The sequence below is a fragment of the Eurytemora carolleeae genome, unplaced genomic scaffold (assembly GCF_000591075.1).
Source record: "Eurytemora carolleeae unplaced genomic scaffold, Eaff_2.0 scaffold582, whole genome shotgun sequence".
Lineage (NCBI taxonomy): Eukaryota > Metazoa > Arthropoda > Copepoda > Calanoida > Temoridae > Eurytemora > Eurytemora carolleeae.
The window spans coordinates 3,139-14,667 of record NW_019396481.1 but is presented as its reverse complement, the minus strand read 5'-3'; the positions used below and the strand labels follow the sequence as shown (position 1 = coordinate 14,667).

Sequence of the window (11,529 nt, the reverse complement as noted above, 5' to 3'; positions counted from 1 at the left end):
ACATGTCGGCGGGTAAATTCAAACAAGTTGGATTAAACAGCTGACAGTTGTATTTTGAAACAAGAATTTGTAGTTAATAAGTTATTAATGATTTGGAATCTTTATTTGACATATAAGGTGCTCGCCTTTGGATGCAAATAGAAATAAACGTTAATTAATCAATCAATGAAACCGAAAGAAATGTATTATTGGCAAATTATTTCTTTATTTTAAATCAAGGTACGCANGGCCAAAAATCGCTCTCTAGGAAATGACCATCTTTCATTATGTAGATAGAATATTGGAGATTTATTTCAGATTACTTTCACGTCAAACTAAAGTAAATTGCACTTAAGAATAGCTTTGTACGTGTTTTCAATCATGGATCATCTCATAATGAAGAGCTATTGAGAGAAATGAGAATAACAATAGTGTTATGAATTTTCTAATATGGAACCAGATAAATTAGCTTTTCTCATGGTTGAGTGTAAAGTAAAACTAGAGGAGCTACAAGGTCACAAAGTTGTACCGGTGGTATCTCATGAATTTTACCTTATTCTTTCTAGTTTGCAGGGAGTTGTTTAGTATAAACAATACTTATTGGATATTTAAGACCAAGAAAACCATTAAACTTCAAATGACTTGAATTATCTGTAATATATACTATTTCAGACAAATATGCTGTTTTTGTACTAAACATTGAGTTTAATATAAGGAAATCTACATCACAAAAAATGGATGCAGAACGAGTTGATATAGATACCAAGAGGTAAGTTTATTTGACCTAAAGGTAATTTTTTTAACCTTTTCATTTGGGAGAAAAGAGTTGCATGCTTGTAAAAATATCGGACAGAAATAAAGAAAAAGGACAATTTCACTATTAATAATACTCTATTTAGGCAAGAAAACTCTGCATATGAATATCTGTGTCACCTAGGAAAATAAACATGATTTAAAATTTAAAATTATTTTGTAAAATAATAATTATCATTATCTGTTTTTAAATTATATGTTGAACAATATTATGTTTTGAGCAGAGGAAGCAAAAAACTGGATTTCAGAATGTATCGGCGAAAATCTTCCGCCTGCAACCGAGCTTGAGGCGAACTTTACCAACGGCGTATATTTAGCTAAACTCGCACATTTCTGTGCCCCGAACTTAGTACCACGAAGCAAGATATTTGATGCTGACCAAGAGAGGTTTCGTAGATCAGGCCTACATTTTAAACACACTGAGAATATAAACTTTTTCCTTCAGGCAGCTAGGCATGTTGGCCTCCTAGAGGTAGAGTTTCAGTAAACAAATTGTATTTTTAAGAATAACTATTTTCAGTGATTCTGTCCATTGTGTTTTAACAATTTTGTATCTAAATTCTCAATCTAGATATTCTTGCCGGAAACGACGGATATTTATGACCGGAAGAACATGCCACGTGCAATATTCTGCCTGCACGCTCTAAGTTTGGTCATGTACAAAAATGGTAGCGCGCCTAGGATTGAGGATCTGTTCGGTCGAGTTCAGTTTACAGATGCAGAAATTACACTTATGCAGGTTAAAAAAAAAATAAAAAATCCATTATTTTACGATTTCACGCGGATCTAACAGTTCGGTTCTCATCCCAGGAACCTGAGACTTTCGATCACAATTTAACTTTTTAACAGATTATTTTCGCCTTTTCTCTTAAAAACTTTTTTGTCGCGGATGCGTTTTAAATTAAAAAAGTATAAAAAGACAGCTGCTGAAGTTTTAAAAGTAGTTGAATTATAAACCTTTGTATCTTCTGACAATGGGCTAATTGTTGTAGGTAAAAAGGTCCAGTTAGAGTAGGAGTGGGACGGTGCTTCCCATCCCTGCCGGCGGTCTGGGGGGTTCATAACGGGACCTCTTTCAGATTTCTTTTCCTTATAGTTTCCTTCCTTAAACCAAGACGCGTTTAATTCAATTAGAAAAAAAACAGAACCCATCTCTCCCTGCTTAGTCCGGCGTGTTTTGTGTACTTCCAGGGAAAAAATACATATACTCAGTGGCAAAAAAGTCAAACTTTACACCAAAACAGAAAACTTAAGAGAAAATTGATAAATAAGATAAGAAACCCATCTAATCATAAGTGCCAAAGCACTGGAAAATGAAAATATTATATGTTCGTACACTTTGAAAAAATAAAGATATAATTATGAAAAGTGACTAAAAAGAGGCAAGAGGGGGTTTGTACTTAAGGAAATTATATTTCAAGTTATAAAATCAAATTGAGCTGTTATATACTGTTAGGATGAGTTGAACAAGGCCGGCGTTGAGCTTCCTGAATTCCGGAAGTTGGGTGTAATGCTGACCGACGATGGTGATCAAAAGAAAATGGAGGAATTATTCTCAGGTTCGATTTTAATTTTTATTTTAATCATTTCGTTTATTTCTCATTTAAGATATTATATATTTATCATAATTTATTTTAATGAAAAGTTTATATAATTAAAATTAATGATTTTTCTTAAATTACAAAAGTCCAGATTTTCCAAAAGATTGCATGTAACTATAATTTTGAGCTGTGATTAAATTACGACTCGATCTAATTTATAAGTGGACTGATCTAAATACGATTAACTTTCATTCAAGTTTGGCCCAATAAACCTGCATTTAAGACATATGCATTTTACACTAAGTACTGAATGATTTATATTCTTGAATACTATTTTTGTAGAATTATGTGGTTGTATTGAGATTCGGGATGTGGAAGGAATGTTTTCTCTGCTTCGTAATCCTGTTTCCAGACTTAAAGAAGTACACGAAGAGAACTCAAGGAAGGAACCATTTTTACTTAATATGGAAGTCATACTGTTTTTGTGATTCCAAATTATTTCTATTTCTATTTCATATTTTTTTCTCATTTTTATCATTTTCAGCGCAATATTCCTATTTTTTGTGTGTTATATCGTGCTGGTTCCCTTTTTTCTATTAATAGAAGTATATGGTTCTTTTTGTGTAGACAGTACATGTTGGTGCTACACAGTGAGTACAGAGAACTTGGTCGACCTTTCTCACAGGCAGAATTACAGGAACTTATCTCAAGGTAATTACACCATTACACTTGTAACAACTCAATTTAGAAAATTTAGGGCATAAATAAAATATTAAATATTTTCGTAAATCGAAAAAACGGTTTCACTTAAACTGTAGTATTTTAAATTCTGTGTTTTAAAAAAATGTTGTGTTTGACCTCGCGTCCCTTTTTTTAAAAGAATGGCACTATCTTGGATATTCTCTTCAATTTAATTGTTGTTTAGAACCAACCTTTTGGTCTCTCTTGAGGGTGTAAAGACCGAGGTTCTAGCCGAGGACGCTGAGGCTCTTCTGTTCCTTCTCCAGGATCCTTGTCTTGGTGTTGCTCATCTACTAGAGGCGGACAATGCAGAACTTTATCTAACTAATCTTCTGGATTATGTTGAAGGTAGTCAAGACAAATTCTATTTTCTTATTTCACTATATCATTAATACAGTTACTACAATATGAATTGTGGGCAGTATGGATAAGCTATCGTTTTAGAAAATTACAGACAAAAAAAATTATGCAAACTTTGTGCTTTGTTGTGCATAATAAAAAGGGTTATATGTTTTGAAGCTTTCTTACTTAATAAGTAATTCATATTGTTTTTTATTTTCTCCTCATTTTTAGTATTTTTAGCGCCATTTTACTCCATTTTTTTGATCCTGGTTTTTTTAGACATTAAATAAAAATGTGGGTTGGGGAAGAATATTTAAACATAGACTGGCCAGTTTTGTCCATCTTTTTGACACTTTCTACCCCAATAAAACATGAATTTTCTCCGGAATCATTCCTAATACAAATAAGTCTCCATCCATGCCCTGAAGAGTTTTATTAATGATTATTTTTTAAGATTGTGCTCCAAAAATGTCTTTAAAGGAAAACAGTGTTTACCTTGTGAAAAAAATCTTAATAATAGAGGTGTATATTTTCTTGAAAAATCACTCATTCTCTCTTTTGAAAATCTTTTTTCCTTGGAAGATAATTATGTTATTATGGTTTTATTTTCTGATTCGGGAAAAAATACTTTTTTTGGGGGATACACCCCTGCTTCATAGAATTAAAAATTACAATCAAAGTTCGTTAAACCTTACATCCTCAAGGTATGGATGAGAATGAGGTGTTGAAGAAGACGAGGATTTATGAGGCCGTAGTGTCCGCTAACCTACTCGGGAAGGAGAAGAACTCTCTCGAGCACGCTATTGCCGAAGTAAACGCAGCATTGAGACACAGGTTAAAATTTATAATGATTTTCATCTTCGTGACAAACAAATCTCAAGAACTAAAGAAAGAGAATATACCTTGACCGAAAAATATTTTTTTTTAATGCGGAACTTACACCTACTTTATTTACTCTATGAGAAAATAAAAACCGAATATTAGAATTTATAAACTTTTATTTCAAGAGATTCTCGTTGGAATTTCAAGTTAACCTCTATTCACAATTTAACCCTGAAAAGTTTTGTCTGAACAAGAATGAAATAAGTGATTTATTGATTACGTAAAAATGTCTTTGTATTCAAGAGAATAACTGTTTATTGGGGTTTGGAACATTTTCTTAAATTTTTTGGATTAATTTTGCTAAAATATTGCTAAAACTAGAGACTCGAGTAGAATATTAGAAGCTCTCCAACACCCTGCTCTCCATCTTCCTGTTGTTCTTCATCCCGCAGCTCATCTTTACTATACAGAACTTGGCATCATACAGGTAGCAATTACCAAACTCAGGTTTTTCAAGGAAAACATTATAATTTTATTTAACATCGTCCATCAAACTACATCACAGGAAAATAATAATGCAAGCGACGGCAAAACAAATTTTAAGATTTTTTTTATATAAATAAATAACCCTTTGCAACAAAGATTGAATGAAAAAAAATTTTGCCCCTGTAACAATAAACTTTATTGAGAGAGATAGTGAGTCTGATTTAAACTATATTTAAAGAGACAGTTAGTCTGATTTAAACTATAATTAAAGAGACAGTTAGTCTGATTTAAACTATAATTAAAGAGACAGTGAGTCTGATTTGAACTATATTTAGAGAGACAGTGAGTCTGATTTAAACTATATTTAAAGAGACAGTTAGTCTGATTTAAACTATAATTAAAGAGACAGTGAGTCTGATTTGAACTATATTTAGAGAGACAGTGAGTCTGATTTAAACTATATTTAAAGAGACAGTGGGTCTGATTTGAACTATATTTAGAGAGACAGTGAGTCTGATTTAAACTATATTTAAAGAGACAGTTAGTCTGATTTAAACTATAATTAAAGAGACAGTGAGTCTGATTTGAACTATATTTAGAGAGACAGTGAGTCTGATTTAATCTATATTCAGAGAGACAGTGAGTCTGATTTGAACTATATTCAGAGAGACAGTGAGTCTGATTTAAACTATATTTAGATAGACAGTGAGTCTGATTTAAACTATATTTAGAGAGACAGTGAGTCTGATTTGAACTATATTTAGAGAGACAGTGAGTCTGATTTAAACTATGACGGAATATATAAACCTCTTTTATTTCTCAACCTGGTTGCTCAGGTAAACTAAGTTATATTTAACAAGAAAATAAAAATAATAAATAAATACGTGAAATATTTTTTTTACATCGTGAGAACCAGAAAAGTGCGGAATAGAAAGACGAAAGCAATAATTAAGTGTATTTGATGTTACAAAGCAAATATATTTATTAGTAACTTATTAAATAAAATGAGGTTGTTTACACTGCACAAGTGTCTGATGTTTATTAGACTATTTAAAGTCGTAAATTAAGTCTAAAAGTCTTCTCTCTATTTCAGAGTTTTATGGTTCTCACTGTTTTACAATATTAAGGCCAGGAATCACTAGATACTCAGATTAGAGGGAAAAAATCATCTATTTTCTGAACTGAGAAGTGGACAGTTTGGTCGGTTTAACATAGCATTATAATTAATTTTGTACCCCTTTCACTAGGTTGGGATAGCAGGACTAGCTGGTGATGTGAGAGAAGTAAAGAAAGCATTAACAGAACCTGAACTTTATATACAAGGTACCTTATACATGTAGATAACAAAGCTCTTTATTCATATATATATGTTAGCTAAAGCTGGCCCAACGCTGAACGAAATTGGCTGATTTTTTTTCGAGGAAACCCATAATTACCCGGCGGTTAACAGAAGTTAAAAAATCAGAATATTTTTTCATTGTTAGACATTTTTTCCAGTGTTTTTTAAAATTCCATGGGCAACGCAGCTAGTAGACAGTATTTAGTTATTTTGTTCTTCATTTGTTTTAATTGGATCGTAAGATTGTTTGTTCTTCATTTTACTTTTCAATTTCATCCCATGTGATTCATTTTCCCCAGAATATTATCAATTCCTAATTCAGGGATTAAAGTTCCCAAACAAATTCTTTATTGGTCCTAGGAAAAAATTTAGTTTGTTTTTTTAAGAGGGGGTAAAGGGAGAACGATTTTTTACCAAAATTCATATCCCTGTTCAATTAAAAAAATCCTTTAAAATATAAAAATATATAATTATTTTTCTGAATCTTTTGATTGTTTTGATTGTTTTTATTTAGACCTAGCTAACGAGGGATTAGAACAGTATGCTGAATCTGTAATAAAACGTGTTCTCAAGTCTGGTAAACTCTTGACACACTCTGAGATACAGGAGATCATAGATAATGTTAACGATCAGTACTCACAGGATATACAGAGGTTAGATTTAATCAGAAATTTTTTCTTACTTACACTTACCAAAGAATTTGAATACTTGTGCACCTGTTTAAGTTAATAAAACGATGTTCATTTACGTCTTCGCTGTTCAACTACTTCTTTCTATTTACTAAATGGGCTACTCGGTTTCGTAAGAGTGGCATTTTATTTTTTGTTTCTTGCAAATAGTTACGGGTCGCTTGCACTCCTTGCATTTTGTTCAGAACTAAAAATTCAATGAATTATCTTTTATATGGTTTCATTTTATTTTACGTTACTTGCAACCACTTACGGGTTGCTTGCACTAAAAAATCAAAGAACTGCGGCTTAAGTATTTAATTTTTAATGTCTTTTAAGGTTCCACCCATCAGAAGCAATAGAAATAAAATTTAACTTTTAAAATTGAGGCCCATGGGGGAGTGGGTACCCTGGGGGTAACAATTGGCTAAACAAATTCTCAAAGTGTCCCACGGGCAACGCCAAGCACTTCAGTTAGTATAATATGATATTTTTAAATATTATTAAGGTTGAAGTATATAGAGCGGGTGAATAATGCTGTGCGAGGAGGTGGAGAAGGATTAGTTGAAGCTCTGGAGGGTTTAGGGTTCAAGATATCTAGTAGGGAGGAGATACGCTGCTTTCAGGAGCTTATTAATATTCAGTCCAATAAGTCACAGGTATCAAACAAGTTTCAGGAAACAAACAAGTTAGAGAAAACAAACAAGTTTCAGGTAACAAACAAGTAAGAGAAAACAAACAAGTTTCAGGAAACCAACAAGTAAGAGAAAACAAACAAGTTTCAGGCAACAAGCAAGTTAGAGAAAACAAACAAGTTTCAGGAAACAAACAAGTAAGAGAAAACAAACAAGTAAGAGAAAACAAACAAGTTTCAGGTAACAAACATTTTTCATGTGACAAACAAAATTCATGTAACAAACAAGTTAGAGATAAAAACAAATTTCAGGTAACAAGCAAAGAAGAGAAAACAAACAAGTTTCAGACAACAAACAAGTGTCCGTTAACAAACAATTTTCATGTAATAAAAAAGTTTCAAGTATAAAAATTTCATGTAAAAAAAAAATAGAGATGGAAAACAAGTTTCCTGTAAGAAACAAGTTTTAGGTTATTCACAAGTTGCATATTTACAAACAGTCACATTATAACAAACAAGTTTTATGTAACAAACAAGTTTAATGTAACAAACAAGTTTAATGTAACAAACAAGTTTAATGATAACAAACAAGTCACATGATAACAAACAAGTTTAATGTAACAAATAAGTTTAATGATAACAAACAAGTCACATGATAACAAACAAGTTTAATGTAACAAACAAGGCCATTAAATTAAATTTAACATTTCTACCAAAAAATTGGATTTGCTTTTGTTGTAGATTGAAGAACGGGAAATGGAACTATGGCTGGAGGATATAGAGGAGGCATATAGAACAGTTCAAGATCTAGCAAGTAGGAGCTTTATGCCTTTTTCTTAAACTTAATTTAGCTTTTAGATAATAATTTTAAAGGGTGGCCAAAATGTAGGGATTGTACGGTTTTTTATTTTTATCAAAAAATTGTACGGAATGTACAAAGAATGTCTCAATTTCAGGATTTTTAATCCGGAAAACATTTTTTTTTTCGATTTTGATTCAAGAAAAGCTAATTTTTGCATGAAAATTTTCTAAAAAATTTCCGTCAAAATTAAGTTCAGCTTAATATCTTCATTCCGAGGACCGAATTACATTAGGTTGATTGTTGATGTAATTGACAAATAAAAATTCATTCTTTCATGTTTTCAAAAATATGAACCAGAAGTGTTCATTCGAGAATATTTTCCAGAAATACATGATGCCCATTGCCCAATGATGGTACTTAGGGAACATTTTTCGTTTAATTTGCATTATCAATCAGTTATTTCCAGATGTAATTTTTTTTTCTATGTCGCATACTTTTTTTGTTACAGCTACTTTGTAATCACTTTTTGACCAGATTTAGATAAAATATTTTTTTTTAAAAAGGGCAGTGCAATGTACCGATTGATAAAAATAGCTAATTTTTTTCGGCTAGGCAAAGTTCGCATAAAATATGTCGGTACCATAGCTTTCTTTTATTTATTTTTAAAAATGCAAATTTTACTTTTAAATTGTCCTAGTTCAAAGAATAATTATCGATAATCCAAAATTTTGGCTGAAAAAGAAAAAGAAACCTGAGATTATTAGTTTACTTTTTTAATTAATAAGAATCTATCAATTTTTTCCTAATTTAAAAACACTTGAAAAAAAGACGGTGGAAAGTTAAAAGCTTGAAAACACCGGGCAGTGTCTTATTGTAACATAAAAAGTGTTAGTTCCAAAAAGAATAAAATTCTCAAACTGAAGAATTATGGTCCATCCATTATAAACAAAATGGTATTAGGGATTAGCTTATTTTTTAATCTTCTTTCTTTTTTTATAATGCAGTCACTTCCTAAATATGAAATATCTTTTTTTCATTTAAAATTCAGATATATCTGAAATTGTTTAATTACCCGAAAAAAAGTGCAAAGAGTCGGACTATAAAAGTTAATACCAACCAATGCTGGTTTTCTTGTCATATTATACACGTCCCAATAAACATGGGAATTATGAAGTCGTCATGATTTACGTGTACAATGTACATGTTTTAAGCTTTCCGAAAGTGGTCTGCCTTCGTTGATTCTTTGAAATTGAAAATCAAAGACTTAATTCTCATGTTAATTGGGAACACTCTGTAGACTGCTGAGTGTTGATAAAATGCAAAAGTTTTTACAAAAATCATCCTAACTTTAAATCTAATAAAATGTTTAGGTCTAGGATTACTTTTTTAATGCATAGGGCTATTCATTATTGCTAAATAATGAGCTTTAAGCTTAGACAAATAAGGAAACCCAATTCAGAAAATGAAAAGAAAAGCTTACATAATAGTGCAAACAGAAGCAAGCAGATTTTTAAATTATATTTTTTTATTTATCATGATTTATTTTCTTACAACTTTATCATTTTTATCATCTGTACACTGCACAGTGTACCGTTATATGTACATTGTACAGAGGTCATTTATGTTTCAGATACATTAATAAAGCAATGTAAGGTCAACAAGCCTTTGCTTACATTTAAATACAAATGAATGTCTCATCTATATGTATATATATATAATATAGTATTTTCAACTTTTTTCAGTTTAAATACACATTTTAGATGTTTAAATATATATTTCTTCCAAGACAAAATGTTTCATGGGTCTTACCCAATCATCAGTTGGAATAAAACTGATACTGGGCATTTTTTACAATGATTTCACGGATTTTTACAGAATATGATAAAAATTGTTTTACATTTAAAGTGATAAATATTGTTTCACTTTAAAAAAATCTTATTGAATCTCATTTATATATAGATGAGACAGGGACATGGGACATGGGACATGAAATTATCTGCTATGTTATGAATGGAGGTTAAATATTGTAGAATGCCGTGGATAAATATGAATTTATCTCCAGGTGAAGCGGAGAGTATAGCCGGTGCCTTGAGAGGAATAAACAGTGCAGCAGAGTATGGAGATGTCAACGGTGTCCTATCCTATCTTTTCAATAACTGGGAACTCTTTGGACTTAGAGATAGGTATATTGTTTTAACATAATCTTTCGTTTTAACAAGAAAACGTAGTTCAACTAAATTATTTTTTTAAGTCAATGCGTCAAAATGATAATTTAAATTCTAGATATTCAACTTGACAAAACTTGAAAGTCGACTTCTACACATTTCCTTTTAACTATTATGCTATAAAAGCACTATGTTTAATACAGTTTTAGTTAAACAAAAAATTATAATGTACAATGATTGTTTTTCATTTACGCGCATTTGTAAGTAATAGTAACTGGAAACCTCGAACTGAGTGCGAAAAGCAAGTTTAAAAACCATATTTTTTATCAATATCTATACCGTATTTACATATACAATACTTACATGGTCAAACATCTTCATCAATTTAATTTTGAATAATTTCAATTTTGAATAAATTCAATCTTATTTAGACCTGAAAGAAAAGATGGAGCGGATATCTTGAAAGGGTTTCAACGAAGGATGGTTGGAAAGCGAGACGGTCAACATAGTTGGGTCAAACACTACTTTCAGGTCAGATGAGTGGGGAAGGCAAGCGGCTATGAGCCCCAACATTTTTCTCTTTCATGCCATATATAAGCTTTTTTGTCTTCCGGCCGCCATGAGCCACAACCGTTTGGTCTTCCATGACACATTCATTCTTTTTAATATGTAAAATTATGTTTAGGATGGAAGTGAAGTGTTTATAGAAGTTGAGGGGGGAAGGATTGCGTGGACAAAACCAAAGGTAAAACAGAGGCAATCCAATTATTCACTTATTCATTTTTTCATTTATTCATATATTGATTTCAGGGTGGCCAAAATGTACGGATTGTACGGATTGAATTTTTTTTTACCCTAAAATTGTACGGATTGTACGGATTGTACGGATTTGTTTTCAAATTGTACGGATTGTACGGATATTTATCCTGGAAAATACACCGTTTTTTTAAATTTTCACTCATTTCAGCAAATTTTTCATGAAAATAATAAAAAAAAATCTCGTCAAAATGAAGTTAGTTTAACTTATTTTCTGCATTCTAAATAATATTAGATTGATTAATGTTTCAATTGACAATCAAAATTCATTCATAATTTTCGAGATATGTCCAAGAAGTGTTTATTTGAGAATATGTTCCATAAGTACTTATTTGATTGCTTATTCAAGAAGATGTTCCAGTATCCTGTACCCAGTATCCT

The 11,529-nt window shown here is 31.1% G+C and overlaps 1 protein-coding gene across 1 annotated transcript in view; it reads left to right on the top strand.

Annotated features, from left to right (window-relative positions):
* Nucleotides 1-634: 634 nt before the first annotated feature.
* The window catches only part of LOC111704073 (ras GTPase-activating-like protein IQGAP1), a gene marked incomplete at its 3' end in the record, with an annotated part of 13,513 nt that continues 2,618 nt past the window's right edge, over nt 635-11,529 (top strand). The window contains exons 1-18 of the mRNA XM_023476214.1: nt 635-748; nt 879-916; nt 1,017-1,264; nt 1,364-1,531; nt 2,249-2,351; nt 2,676-2,775; nt 2,961-3,044; nt 3,259-3,422; nt 4,121-4,250; nt 4,620-4,725; nt 5,489-5,560; nt 5,972-6,047; nt 6,578-6,716; nt 7,240-7,390; nt 8,107-8,179; nt 10,230-10,350; nt 10,764-10,863; nt 11,018-11,077. Of these exons, the coding sequence (XP_023331982.1) occupies nt 714-748; nt 879-916; nt 1,017-1,264; nt 1,364-1,531; nt 2,249-2,351; nt 2,676-2,775; nt 2,961-3,044; nt 3,259-3,422; nt 4,121-4,250; nt 4,620-4,725; nt 5,489-5,560; nt 5,972-6,047; nt 6,578-6,716; nt 7,240-7,390; nt 8,107-8,179; nt 10,230-10,350; nt 10,764-10,863; nt 11,018-11,077 (1,968 nt within the window). The remainder of the gene's footprint in view (nt 749-878; nt 917-1,016; nt 1,265-1,363; nt 1,532-2,248; nt 2,352-2,675; nt 2,776-2,960; nt 3,045-3,258; nt 3,423-4,120; nt 4,251-4,619; nt 4,726-5,488; nt 5,561-5,971; nt 6,048-6,577; nt 6,717-7,239; nt 7,391-8,106; nt 8,180-10,229; nt 10,351-10,763; nt 10,864-11,017; nt 11,078-11,529) is intronic.